The sequence below is a fragment of the Corvus hawaiiensis genome, chromosome 23 (genome assembly GCF_020740725.1).
Source record: "Corvus hawaiiensis isolate bCorHaw1 chromosome 23, bCorHaw1.pri.cur, whole genome shotgun sequence".
Classification (NCBI taxonomy): Eukaryota; Metazoa; Chordata; class Aves; order Passeriformes; family Corvidae; genus Corvus; species Corvus hawaiiensis.
Window position 1 is genome coordinate 2,113,680 of NC_063235.1, and position 13,980 is coordinate 2,127,659.

Sequence of the window (13,980 nt, forward strand, 5' to 3'; positions counted from 1 at the left end):
GCTTCCTCTGCACCCTCAAGTCTCCATTTTGAGGACATTCAATTGTTTGACTTAGTCAATGGTGGATTTTTTCATTCCTGTCCTTTTTTTTATCCTTAGAGCCTTGCCCCCAGTGCTCAGCATGGCTGCAGCGGGAAGTGAATCCCAGAATGGTTTGGGTTGGAAGAGACCCTTAAAACTCATCTCATTCCACCCCCTGCTATGGGCAGGGACACCTTTCACTGTCCCAGGCTGCTCCAAGCCCTGTCCAACCTGGCCTTGGACACTTCCAGGGATCCAGGGGCAGCCGCAGCTTCTCTGGGCAACCTGTGCCAGGGCCTCCCTACTCTCACAGGGAAGATTTTTTTCCATATATCCAGTGTAAATCTACCATCTTTCACCTTACAAGTGCACTGAGTGCAGGGAGATGTCACAGATGCATCAACACCTGAGCCAGGTGTGTAGGTGTGCTCTGCAGCCAGGGAGGAGGTGCCAGTGCAGTCAGTGCAAGGTACATTGTCCTAAAGTAGAAGCCCTGAGTGGCCTGACAAGATGAGGTGAGTGACTGTCACTGCTCGAAAAGGCATCCATCGCCATGGCCTTGGGATGGCCCACAGCACCATCCAGGCAAGGCAGGTGAGCTGCTCTTCCTCCCACCAGCCTCCCAAGGCAGGGGAGGTGAGATATCCCTTCCAACTGTCCTGTCATTTGGAGGCAAGGAGAATCCTTTTTCCTTTTCTCTCAATCCTTACTTTTCTGCACAGCATCCCCTCTCTCTGTTCCCCTGTGCTTGTTCCTTCTGTAGCTGAAACCCAGGCCTGTCTTTGCCTTTGCATTGTCTCAAAACACAGAATGAGTTAAAAACCTCCCTTCATCCCTGCGCTCCCCATCCTCTGAGGTGCATGGCTCCATGCTGAGCAGGGCCTTTTTATCCAAGTAAATGATCTCCTTGTTGTCAGCATCCTTCTCAATGTGAGCATCTATCCACTGAGGTTTGGGGTCCTTCCCTCTCAGATTATTTCCTCTTTGATGATACATATTCATGAGGTTTCTGGAATCTTTGAACTCAAGGCATTTTCTTTGTATTCCTGATGACCTGAGTGCAGTTCTGTCTGTTACTCCATTTCTTTACTTTCTTAAAACTTGTCCTTTAAAACCAGAATTCTATTTCTGGTTTATCCTCCCATTAATTTACACCGACCTCACTTCTGATTCCCGGGATTAACGTCTATAACCTGACCTGCTGTGTTTGCATTACTTTTAATGTCAACCACTTAAAAAAATATAACCCAAACCAAACCCTGATGAAACCTTTGTAGAGCATCGCCTTGTGTTGTGGTTCTGTGGCTGTTGGGTGAAGAAGGTCGTGCAGTTTGACACGGGGCTATCCAGCGACATTACCAAGAGCATGTGTTCCCCTCTCTGGGCTGAGTGTTTCTTACAGGGACTCGTCCTGAGGATGGAATTTGTTTTTCTGACAATGTTACAGTGATTTTTGGTCATACTCCTATGGAGTCCCAGGGCCTCAGTGCAAGCAGCTCTTTCATTTCCCTGAAGGATGTTAATTGAACAGGTACCTTCTCTACCTTTGTGTTTCCCCTTAATCAACTCAGCTGTGCCCGTCTGGTGCTTCCCCCCACCTGTACCTCTGTTTGTTGGGCATTTTGCATCTCCCTTGGTGTCGGTCCCGTCGGTCCCCCCCGTACCTGTTGCCCCTCCTGCACATGTTCCTGCCCTGTGCCAGCTGTTGGGGCTGCTCCAGGCTGGTGGTGGCTCCTGGCATTTGTGTAGGAGCATTGGACCCCTCTGTGCCCGCACCCAGGAATGCTGTGAGCTCTCACGTGTCACCCATGCTCAGGATGGCTGGAAGGGCCCAGCTGGGAGCTGGTGGCCTGTGTGGGCAGGGGGCAGCTGGAGGGTCACCTCAGCTGGGACAGGGTCTGTCACCCCTGTGTCACTTGCCTGGCTGCTGTCCCCATCAGTGTCAGTGCTTCCATTCCTTGTTCACCCACCCACTGACGCCGTGTGTGCAGAGACGTCCCAGCCCATCCCAGCGTCCCGTCTGCTGGGTAGGATAGGGAGAGTCCCGTCCTTGGGCTGTGTTTGGAGAGGAGCAGCAGTGACAGCGCCTGGGGGGTTCACAGAGGGGGGAAGTTGAAAATTGGAGTAAGGTTTAATCCAGAACTGTGCATGGCACAGAGGGTTTGCAGATCATCCAAGGGTTGTTTGCCAGTCATCCAAGGATTACGTGTGTCTGAAAGGTGATGAGTGGGGTGAGCAGGAATTGTGTGGATTGAGCCAAGGCATAGAAGGTGGAGAAACGGAATTAAGTCAATTAGAGGTGATATTTGGGTGAAATATGGCAAAACACGGCAAAGATTCTTTGTTAGTTTTCTCACCACACTTTTTCTGTGATAAAACCTGCAAACTCTGCTCTGTTGAGCCCTGCCAGATGTGCTGGATTGCAGCTCGAACAGGTGGTGGGTGCCCAGGCTGGCGATGCACACAGGGCTCAGGGGACTCTGTCAAGACTGCATTTCCCAGGACGTCTCCACTCCTAAAGAGGGCTTGTTCTCTTTTCCTAGACAGAAGCAGTTCGTTAGACGGCTCTCTGCAGGGACCAGGCCGGGGTACAAAGCGCTATTCCCAAGATTCCCCTCCATACAGTGCTCCTCTCTCCCCCAAGTTACCAAAGAATGACCATCACCCTTTGGAAGGTGAGCACAGCGTCTCTTCCCAAAGCTGGCTGTTCCCAGTGCCCTGTCCCGGCTGCAGCAGGGTCAGATCTGCTGTGCCAAACCGAGCTGTGGCTTCAGGGAGCTGCTTTGCTTGGCCCTGGCATGGGTTGTGCTTGGTGTTCCAGAGGGGAGTGGATGAGCTGCTCTGTGCTGAGGCAAGTTTCCCGCACAGATGTGTCAGGCATGTGGAATGCAGCAGGAATTCCTTCTAACCCTGACAGTCATCATCTCACACCGTATAATCTGGTTTAGCTTCCATCACTGCGCATGGGATTAACAGTGCTCAAACTGCCCAGCTGCCTCAGTCAATCTGCCCCCGGGTTTTTCCCTGAGGGTTTGCTGCAGCCTGTTGTCCAGATGCTGATGTGCAGCTCTATGGCCAGGAACCTGCTGCCCTTTCCCAGGATCTCATCTTGTTCCTCAGAGTCCTCCCTAAAACCCCCGTGGGGTCTCACTGGCTCCACCAGCACAGCCACATCATTCCCATCCCACACTGCTGCTGCTTCCCAGAGTCCCTTGGGATACCATTGGTGCAGATGTGCCGGGCCATGTTCCCAACAGCAGCTGCAGGAATGTCCTCTTTGGTGTGTGATCCACAGGTGTCCCTTGCATGCACAGGTGGGGGATTTCCAGAAGGTCCAGGTAGCCGGAGGACTCCCTGAACTGAGTAATCTTCAATTAATACACTCCCACTTTTGTTCTGAACTGCAAACCCTTCATAATGCAGATTGAAGATTTAATCTTACTGAGGCCTTTTAATTAATGGATGGTGAAATCTGCCAAGGTGTTAGTCACGATTCTTTGTGACTGAAATCCCTGAAAAATTGCTGGAGACTCCTGGGTGGGCTCGCAGTTCAGTGGCTTCATGCTCTGTTGCTGTCCCTTTAGAATCCCCGTTTCCCTGGTTTTGCTGGGGTTGCTGATCCCAAATGTGAGTGCCAAGCCTGGCACCTGTGGGTGATCTTGGTCTGCATCCATCACTGTGTCCTGTGCTCTGCAGGATCACTGACCCTGCCTCTAAGCACAGCTGGTCTGAACTTGCCCAGAGAAGCTGCGGCTGCCCCTGGATCCCTGGAAGTGTCCAAGGCCAGGTGGATGGGGCTTGGAGCAAGCTGGAGTAGTGGAAGGTGTCCCTGCCCATGGCAGGGGGTGGGACTGTATTACTGCAGTAAATATCACTGTATCCCGCAGCCGTAGGGAGGAGGAGAGAAATCCAGCAGGCAGGAATTGTGCAGCAAGATTGATTTATTTAATTCTTTTACAAACTCTTTTATAGACTTTTTCTTCATAGTCTAATTGGACAAAGGATCAGCCACCCCCTGGGGCGATTGGCTAAAATCCTAAAACATCCATTGTCAAAATATTTTTCTACTGTACCATAAACAAAGCTCTGCAAGGTCGCAGGTGTTCATAGTTTATAGAACTCTGCTAATATCTTCTGTGAGAGAGAAAAGTCTCTCACGGACTTAGAAAATAGCAAGAAAAATTCTTGCTAGCAGCATTTTTGTGTCCACAGGACTGGATGGGCTTTAAGGTCCCTTCCAACCCAAACCTTTCCATGACTCTGTGATGGACAGTTTCTAGTGACCTCATTATCTGCAGTGATTAAAACTGTAGGTTTGTCACAGAGCTGAAGCGAAGACAGAGCTGGTGTGTGGCACTGCCTCATCTACTCCAGCATATTGACAAGTTAAAAACTGTTCCCTGAGGCCCCTTCTTGTTTCTCACCTCCAAATGGGTGCTGTTCTCCTTGATTCCTCTCTGATCCATCAGCCACTGCATTTGGGTAACTGTTGGCACAGCCCAGCCCCTCCTCCTCCCCCAGCAGGTGGGACACGCAGTGTTCAGCCTGTTCTTGAAGCACTGGATTGCTCCAAAGGTTCAAATGCCTTGTTTGGGTGGTGAATATTTCACACTCTGTATTGTCAGTGAAGAGAGAAGGCTTCCATAATGGCTAATTCCAAGGAGGAGCCTTCATTAGGTTTCTACAAGATTGATTCTTAGTCTGCTTCAAAGTCTATTCAGTTATCCCTTGGCCTTCGAATGGGTTGTGCCATCTGGATGCCAGAATTCTCCAGCCTCTTCCAGAAAAACACAGACAAGTGGGCAGGAAGTGTGTCTGCCTGTGAGGGGGCTGATCCTTCCTGCAGCAGCTTGATCTGGTTCTGTTCTCAGTCCAAGCAGGGAGCAATGAGGTGCAGTTTCAAATTCCATCTAGAAATTCATTCTTACCCCACAGCTAAAAGCTGTAACGAATACATCCTCCTCCACCGTGAAATTGAGGTGCAGGCAGGAATATTTGCATTTCACAGGATATATTTTAAGAATATGCACCTGAAATACTCAGATATTGAGTATTTCTTGAGCAAGGTACATCTTCCCATGGGGGTGAACTCTGTCTCAGGCAGCAGCTCCTGAACACTTCCCAGTTTGCTGTATGGAAGGCTGTGAGCAGCAGTGGGACATCTCCATTCACCCTGCATTTGGCAAGAAGCAGAGACACGAGGAGGGGATCTCACATCTTGTATTGTTTTTCCTCTTGCATCCAGTGGCATTCGTGTGGCTTTTTGCTGAAACACTGCAGTCCCAGCACAGTGGGGACCTGCCTTCACAGCCCATCACTGGCTGGAAGCAGTGGGTGTTCAGGAGTAGTGCAAATCACATTTGTGCTTGTGGCCAAACTCCCGTGTTTTAGCAGCAAAATGACACCGTTGAGTCTATAGCACTATTTGTTTAATTAAACTTTAATTATCTGCTCCCTGCCTCTCCACCACTAATTGTGGTGTGTTTCCCTACAACGTGCCAACTGCCAGCCTTTAGTTAAATCCAACAGTTTGTGTAAGGAAATCTGCCTAAGGATCAGCCACCTCCTCCTCCAACACCGGTTATCAAGGGTGAAGGATCCTGGATCGTGCCTGAGTGCAGTTATGCCCTGCCACTTGCAGGAGCATCTTGTCTTCTGCTACAGGTGATTCTCAAGGGCAGTAATCGTTCCCCTCTTGTCTCATCTCCATCTCCCTTCCCTGGGGGTATCATTCATTGAGCAGTTCCCTGTGTACTTGTATTTTTAGGAAAACCCTCAATCTCTCTTGCACTGACCCTGCCACGAAGCCCCCAGCTCTGCTGCAGTGTTACAGCCCAACCAGGCACTCACCTGTGCAGGGATAGGGAACCTGGGGATCAATGTGTGCCTTCGGTTTTACCTCCTGGGCAAAAAAACATCGTGCCCCTAGGGCCTCACCCGTGCCCTTGGGTGTGTGATCACCAGCATGTGAGAACAGGATCACATGTTTGCAGAATGCATCACAGTGCACTCCTGTCATGACAGTGTGTTAATTGTTGAGTGAAGTCATTTCTGAGGGTGAGTTTTGGATCCTCAGCCTTGCACTGACAGGAACCTGTGCATGTGCTCTCCCAAACTGGGCCCTGAAATTCCTTCTGCTGATGCCAGCCCGCGCTGTGAGAGCTCTGGGCTTTTTGGGAGCACAGACACGTGTGTTTGCCTGACCCAGCACATCTGGGTGAGTGTCCCAGGACTTCCTGGCAAGCTGAAGCTCTCTGTCACCTCCAAAGGTGCTGGGTTTCCTTGGAGGGCTGAGATGCACAGCTTGGATCTGTTCCATGCCCACAGCCACTGTCCTGTGACAGCTCAAAGGGTTGCGCCCACTGACCCCTCTCCTGCCTCTGCCCTTCCCTGGCAGTCAGCACCCTTCCCCAGATGTTCAATGGGAAGTGTTTTGGGGTTTAAACAGAACTGTCCTGTCCAACAGGAGACCAAATGTAGTTGCTTGGAAGCAGCTACAGTGGAAACCCATTGGTGCGAGTGACACCCACAGGTGGGTCTGGCTGGGCAGGGGATGTCCACCCAGCCCAGGCCAGGGCAGCTAGCTCTGATTTGCACCCAGTCTGGGGCTGAAATGCAATGGTGGGAGTGCAGGAGGAGTTTGAAGTTATTCAGGAATAGCCTTGAGTCAGCAAACCATTCTTTGTGCATCCAGAGCAGGTGAGAACACAGCTGTCCATGCAGGAAGCAAGTGACGTGTGGGCCAGCACAGGACAGGTCACCAGGAGTGACAGTCTTCACACCAGCAGTTTGTACATGAGATTTTAAGGCTGTGCTGCTGTTTCTGGGCACATCCCAGAGACCTAAAAGCAAAGAAAGGCAGCAGTGCCTCAAGTGCAGAGTGGCAAAGCCCCGGATGGGAGCAGCAATTACCCAGGTGATAACCCCACACCAGCCACACTGGGCTGGCCAACAGCCAGACGAGGGTGTTCATGTTCCCATTTCGTATCCTTATGATGTGAAGCCCTGGAAGGTTGGGGCTGGACCAGCTGAACTGGCCTCTGGGGTCTCTGCTCAAACACAGACAGCAGGACATGTGACACTAGAGATCCCAGCTTTCACAATAGTGCCACGGTTCATAGAAACCAGAACAAATAAGGTGTAGCCAGGAGAGGCTGCCCCAGTCAATGGTACCCAACGTCCACAGCACTTGGGAACCGCTTCAGGCTCTGGCAAGCTGCACTTCCCTTCAGTGGAGCGTGGCAGCATCAGCTCAGGAGCGAATTTGGGAAAATCTCAACAGCTTTTGGGTCTCCCAGGCCGCAGACCCTGCACGCTCAACATGGTCCCAGTTCAGCACAGCAGGGCTGTGCTGGCTTCTCACCTGCTGCTCCTGTAGTCTGAAGTCCCAGGGAAGGAGCCCAGGGCCTGGCCAGTGCAGTGGCTCAGGCTTCTTCACCCTTGTCACCTGCCGTGGTGTTCGAGTGGCAGCAGCTCAGGGCTGTGAGCTGCCCTCAGGGTCCCTACGGACGCTGGTGGAGGAGCTGCAGCTCCCAGCCACGTGTGCTGGCAGGTCTGGAGTACACAGGCAACGCCCCTCACCCCCTCACCGTGGAGCTGCTTCCCTCCTTGGCAGGTGTTTCATAATAAAGAACTCAGGTATTTGAGGGTGACTCATGAGGCACAAGGACCACCTGGGCTGAGACTCAGTTGTGCCATAGTAAAACCTACAGACGTGCCATGAAGCTGTCACAGTGTTACAGCAGAGGCAGACCTTGCTGGCTCAGCCAGCACAACCTGTCACCCTGGACAGTCTGCTCAGCCCTTCCATCCCAATAGTGCCACAGACAGCTGCAAATTCAGTGCATTTCTGGAGCAGGTGAGGAAGCCGGTATTGCTCTAATACCCTGCCTGGGGAGAGCCCTCAGCCCAGGCCCTCCTGTGCATGTCCCAGCACAGGGAGTTGGCCCAGCAGGAGGTCAGGAGGGATGAGCAGCTTGTTGCTTTTGGGGCCAGAGGACCAGCATGGTGTGGGAGCGTTGCCTGGCCTACAGCTCCCTCCTGCTCTGCATGTGTGTCTGACACCCCAGTCCCAAACACCAGGACCATTTCCTGAGGATGTGCAGTGTGTGACCCCTCGGGCAGCGTCCCCTCCCTTCCCTGCTCAGGACTGTCTGTGAGTCCTGTGTCCATTGGCATCCAGATCGGACAGCCCTGCCCTACCCTGCAGTGCCCCTTGGCCAGGGAGAGGCTCAGGGCAGTCAGGCCACAGGGCTGGGCCACAGCTGGTGGTGGCACGGACAGAGTAGCTGAACAGCGGAGCTGCTGCTCCAGTCTGGGACCATTGTCACTATGCTGGTTGGACTGGCATCGGCAGATGGTGACACCGTTTGCAGATTGGCAAACTGGTGAACACCAGGGCTCCAGCAGTGCCTGCTTTGATCCCTGTGCTGGGGAGAGACCAGCAAGGGGTCGCACCCAGCGAGCACTGCCGCTGCTGTGGCTCTGCCTCGCGTGGGAGCGTGGGGCCGTGGCGTTCGGGTGCACTGACTGCAGCTTGGTGCATTCCAGGTGAAACCTTTGTCCTGGGAGATGGCCTCCCAGGGCCCTTGGAGCCTCGCCTGGACCCCATGGACTCTGCCTTGAACTCTGTCAATTCATCCAGCCACAGCAGGAGTTCCAGAGACTATCGCCTGCCAGGATACAGGCACCTGCACCAGCCCTCTAGCCTCAGCCAGGGCAGCACCTCTGCCCTGCGCAGGCTTAGCTCTGGGGGTAAGAGCTCAGAACAGCCCTGCAGCTGTAAATTGGGCAATAAAGGGCTATTCTAACTCCAGTTACACCTTTGTGACTTCAGCAAGTACCAGAGGCTGGGCTCTGCACAGCCAACCAAGTCTGTTAGGTATGATGGCACCTGGCAGGTGGCAGTGTGGACAAGTGACGTTGCTCCTTTGGCTGGTGACTCGGGGGACCTGGAGGTCGGTGGGGAGAAAGGAATAGGCAGGAGCTGAACTGTGTCCAAGTGACAAATGGGTGTCTGAGTCCATAAGGACGGATTGGGAATGGTTGGGCAGTCAAAAGTTGCCTGGTGGGGCTGGGAGGATGGGCAGATGCATGAATGGCATTTGTCTGTATGGAGGAAGAGGGGCAGAAGAGCTGAACTGCTCATTGCAGCATGTGGGGTTGCAAATAGTGTCATTTTAGGTGCATGGCATCAGTAAAAGCCTCTGAAAAGCTCAGGCTGCTGGTGCGTCCCCCACACATTTGCAGGCAGCTGAGACAAGGGGCTGTGCACGTTGGGAACAGGACCAGTGCCAGCTCAGGCCGTGCTTTTGGACAACGGGATGTCACCTGTGGGTTCAGTCCGTCAGAAGATGCAGCCAGTGAAAACATAAACCAGCTTTGCCGTGTTAAATGTGCTAAAGGTGTTGGGAGGGGAGGAGGAACCATGCGTGGGGAGAGACGTGGGAATGGCAGGGCGATGTTCTGCTGAGGTGGGAAGTGTCAGCCGATGGACAAGGAGGAGTGAGAGCTGGGGACAAACAAGGGGAATGGGGGTTGAGAGAGGGGACAAGGGCTCAGTATAGAAGGCTGCCCAGAAAAGTCAGGCTGAGGAGAGGGAATAAGGCTTCAGTGCCAGACCTGCGCCACAGGAATCTGGGGCACGACTGGGACGTGCCCCTTGCTGTGTCTCTGCCCTGCTGTGGGAGAGGAGCTGAGTGGTGGACTGAGGGGGAATGACTGCGGGGCGCTGCCAGGGACCCCCAGTAAGAGCTGTGTCTGCCGTCCCCAGGGTCGGACAGGTACCTCGGCTCCCGGGACGTCTCCCGGCTCAGCAGCCGCGACCCCTCGTCCTGGACGGTGGAGGAGGTGATGCAGTTCATCCGCGAGTCGGACCCACAGCTGGGCCCCCACGCTGACCTCTTCCGAAAACACGTGAGTGCCACGGTTCATGTACAAATGTGTGCGTGTGTGTGTGTACACATCTGGGAGGGGGCAAATCACACAAAGAAAATCCAGGAGTGTCAGAACACGGCAGCACTTCGGAACAGCTGGAGTTTTGTGGTTCATAAAAAGATCCTCATAAATCCTGGTCATGCCCTGTCAGGGCTTGGATCCTCATCAGAACCCCTCAGGGGCAGCCTGGGTGCACATGGAGCCTCTGCAGTGAATCCCAGTGCTGAAAACACAAACTCTCCTCCTTCTGGAGGCTAATACTCACCTCGTGGCAAATTTCTTCTGGCAAGAAACACATTCCTAATGGGATTCATGGAGTGTGTTGCTGCTCAACTCCTGTAACAGGGAGTCTCTTAAGGCTCTGGTCCTTGTGCACATCTGTAAGTGTAAAACAGCTGCAGACACAGCATGGAGTTTGTACCATTACAGCTACAAGAGAGGTTTGGCAGCTGCACATCCTGCCCCCTGCAAGAACCGTCTTCCCTCTGCCCTATTTGATTAAGTCCATGTTCTGGTGCTGCTCATGAAGAGCAGTGGGAGCAAACACCCAGTGCTGCGTCCTGCTCTGGGCTGGGCTGACACAACACTTCTGGTTTTAATTAGTTCTATTTTAGAAACACCAGTAATTGAGAAATGTTTGTTTTAATTATGCAAAAGCTGCCAAGGGATGGAAGTGCCCTGGATTGGCAATCTTGATGAGAATCTTGCTTTCATCTGTGGAAGGGGAAAACAGATCAAACCTGGTACTGGAGACCCCTGGAGATCTCACCAACCTGAAAGTAACTGAGCATTGACATAGGACAGGATTTTCTGTTGTTCAAAGTCATGATTTTTATTTTTCACTTTTAAGCCCATTAACATTTTCTTCATGGAAAACTGCCCAGTGCAAAGCTCTGGACCCAGCCTGGACTGGGTCATGGGCAGGAGTGCTGCAAGGGACCGCAAGACTTCGACTTGCAAATGCCAAGTACAAAGCTGTTCCCTGGTTATTTTAAGCTTCATGATCCATCCTCTCCTTAGTCTCAGGAGGGACACGTCTGGCTCTGCTGTAAAGCATCAGATGCTTTGAAAGCTGCTGTGTTGGAATCAGCCCCAGTGGGGATGAGGAGCTCCACCACTCTCTGCCAGTGGCTGGGACTGTGCTGTGGAGCTCCAGAAATAGAACCACAGAATCATTCAGGTTGGGAAAGCCCTCTGAGGTCATACAGTCCAACATTCCCCCAGTACTGCCAAGGCCACCACTAAACCGTTTTCCCAAGTGCCACATCCATACATTTTTTGAACACTTAGAGGATGATGATTTCAGCCTGTGCCAGTGCCTGACCACCCCTTCAAGGAAGAAATTTTTCCTAATACCCAGTCACAGAGCACAGGCTCTTTGGGTTTCAGGATCTGTTCCCTCACCTCCGTTTTCAGCTGTGACTTCAGGGCTCTGTGTGTCTCAGCAGGGCTGTCACCATTGACGCATCCTCTGCCAGATTTCTCCTGTGCTGGGATGACAATGCCCTGGAGTGAGCGATTGCTCCCCTGCATTGCCACTGCCTCTGTCATTCCCCTGTCAGTGAAACCTCCCTTTTCCTTCCTCCCCACCTCCCTTCAGGATGTGCTGGCCCTCTGGAAATGGCTCCTGGGGGTTGATCACCCAGCAGAATTCCCATTGCGCACATGGGTCCAGCGCTGCAGCAGGGTGGATGTAGGGCTGCCTGTGCTGTCCATACTGGGGTGTCCATACTGGGATGCTGCTGAGCAGGGCTCTCACACCCAGCCCTGCTGTTGCATTTTGGGCACGGCCTGGCTCGGGCAGAGCTGGGGCTTCCAGGTGCCATCACAAGCACTGTCATTCCCCTCCCTGCAGGAGATCGACGGGAAAGCCCTGCTCTTGCTGCGGAGTGACATGATGATGAAGTACATGGGGCTGAAGCTGGGGCCAGCCCTGAAGCTCACTTACCACATCGACAAGCTGAAGCAAGGCAAGTTCTGAGAGGACTCCTGGCAGGATGGATCCTGGAAGCTCCGCTCCCGGCCGTCCCCACCCGCGCTCACCTGCCGACAGGTTCGCATGCACACACCCCTTTCCGCCGCAGACGGACACTCCCGACGCCCGGCCGGGCCCTCGGGGCCCCGCCCCGGCCAGGCCCCGACGGGAGCTCAGGAGGAGCCCGGCACAGCTGGGCTTTGCACCAGACTTGAGCTGTGGGTGTTGGAAGCGGAGGGTCTCTCCCTGCTGCCCAGCCAGCACTTCTCCGTGGGCTCGCGGTCCTGCTTTCCTGGGATGGAGCAGCGCTCCGGGCAGTGCCCGTGGGGACTGGGAACATGCAGCCACTCCTCTCACACTCTCCGTGGCTCAGCGCTCCTGGCCATGCCTGCTCGGGACAGCCCATGGGGGTGGCTCTGGGCTGGGGGCCGGACGAGTCTGCCCAGCCTCAAGGGGCTCAGTGCCCCCAGCCTGCTTTCAGCTCTGTGGCACCGCAGCGAGCTCAGAGCATGGACCACCCCGCCCCGTCTTCCGCATTGGGGGAGCCCATCCACCTGTCTCTGCCTGCCCCCAGCTCCTGAGCTGGCTCCAGCTGGGCACACCGGGCCGGGGTTGGAGGCCTCCATATTTATTCCAGACTGGGGAGGCCGTGTGGGAGCGTGGAGCGAGCTGGGAGAGCTGAGGAGCAGGGCTGGGCCTGGCGTGCCCCCTGGCACTGATGGCCCTGGGCTGGTGTCGGAGGCTGCCTGGATGCTGCAGGACTTGGCTGATCTTTCTCTCCTTTTTTTTTTTTTACTTTTTTTTATTTTGGAATTTTTTTTTTACTAAGGAGTTGTCTGTTTCAAACGATGAGACGATTTTTCTACCTGTGTTGAACTCGCAACTCTTGGTGATTTTTAGCCAGAGCTGCTAAGGTTTGTCTTCCCAGGGGCCCTCCTGCTCCTCTAGAGTTTCGGTCTGTCCAGCTCAGCGTGTGTGAGAGGGTTTTGGGTCTGGCCAGAGCATCCCGGGGTGGTGACCTGTCCCGCCATCGCTATTCCTGTGAGGGCTTTGCCCTGCCCGAGGCACCTGTTGGTCTCAGGCAGTTTAATGTATTTATTTTTGATGGCACTTGAGTGGTTCCAGTGGTCCCAGACATGTTTCTGCAGCTGCACGAGGAGTGTCGGAGTGGAGCCACCAGCTGTGCCACCACGGTGTCCCCTGGGCAGCAGCTGCCACCTCGGGGCTGCCACCTCGGGGCAGGGGCTGCCCGGACCCTGGAGCATCACTGGCACCAGCCTGGCCTGAGCTGGGACAGGGCTGATGGGGCCTGGCTGACAGGACAGGGCTGATGGGGCCAGCACGGGCTGTCCCTGGTGTGTGCCCACACATGCACCTCAGCACGGACCCCCCCACACACACACTCCCTCTGCAGTGACCAAAGGGCTGGGACGGAATCTCCACTGCAAGCACTTCCTTCTCCTGTCCTTAGCTCACCCTCTGCATCCGGAGCCACAGCTCACACCCTCCCCAGCAGCCTCGAGGGCCTGGCCAGCAGCAGGATGGGCCCCTGTGGTGACCAACCCTCCAGGCTCTTGCACTGAGTCAAGTTTACCCCTAAGGGGCAAAGTTTCAAAAAAAAAAATACCCCAAACTCCAAAGTAATAAAAAGGCAAAATGGCTTTTTGTCCTATAGCGCAGCCTGGCTGCTGGCCCGGGGCTGGGGGCTCTGGCTGCTCTCGGAGCCCCTCGCTCACAGCACGACCAGGGACCCCTCGGTGTGACCCAGCGTCGGTCCCACTGCAGCCAGGCCCCGGCGGGGTCAGCCAGTGCTTTCCTCTGCACTTATTTTACGTTGATTTGTTCATAAATAAAAGGATACCAAGTTCCTCGCCGCGGTTTGTGCACTGATGGCAGCACCGGGCTGAGCCCCGGCCGTGGGGCAGCACAGGGACAGGCAGTGGGAGAGTGGGGTGGGAGAGCGGGGCCCGGGCGGGGCTGAGGGAAGCAAAGCGGCACTCGCCGGGTGGCAGCACGGAATGGCCCGGGACTGGTTCGCGAGGCCGGCG

The 13,980-nt window shown here is 54.3% G+C and overlaps 1 protein-coding gene across 7 annotated transcripts in view; it reads left to right on the forward strand.

Moving 5' to 3' along the window:
* The window catches only part of SCMH1 (Scm polycomb group protein homolog 1), a 73,307-nt gene extending 61,242 nt beyond the window's left edge, over positions 1 to 12,065 (forward strand). For 4 of the 7 annotated variants that reach the window (XM_048326756.1, XM_048326761.1, XM_048326757.1 and 1 more), the window contains 4 exons: positions 2,565 to 2,696; positions 8,572 to 8,775; positions 9,794 to 9,936; positions 11,813 to 12,065. In XM_048326756.1, coding sequence (XP_048182713.1) covers positions 2,565 to 2,696; positions 8,572 to 8,775; positions 9,794 to 9,936; positions 11,813 to 11,938 — 605 coding nt within the window. In that variant the 3' untranslated portion in view covers positions 11,939 to 12,065. The remainder of the gene's footprint in view (positions 1 to 2,564; positions 2,697 to 8,571; positions 8,776 to 9,793; positions 9,937 to 11,812) is intronic. The other 3 variants (XM_048326759.1, XM_048326758.1, XM_048326760.1) reach the window with 3 other exon arrangements.
* Positions 12,066 to 13,980: the final 1,915 nt, after the last annotated feature.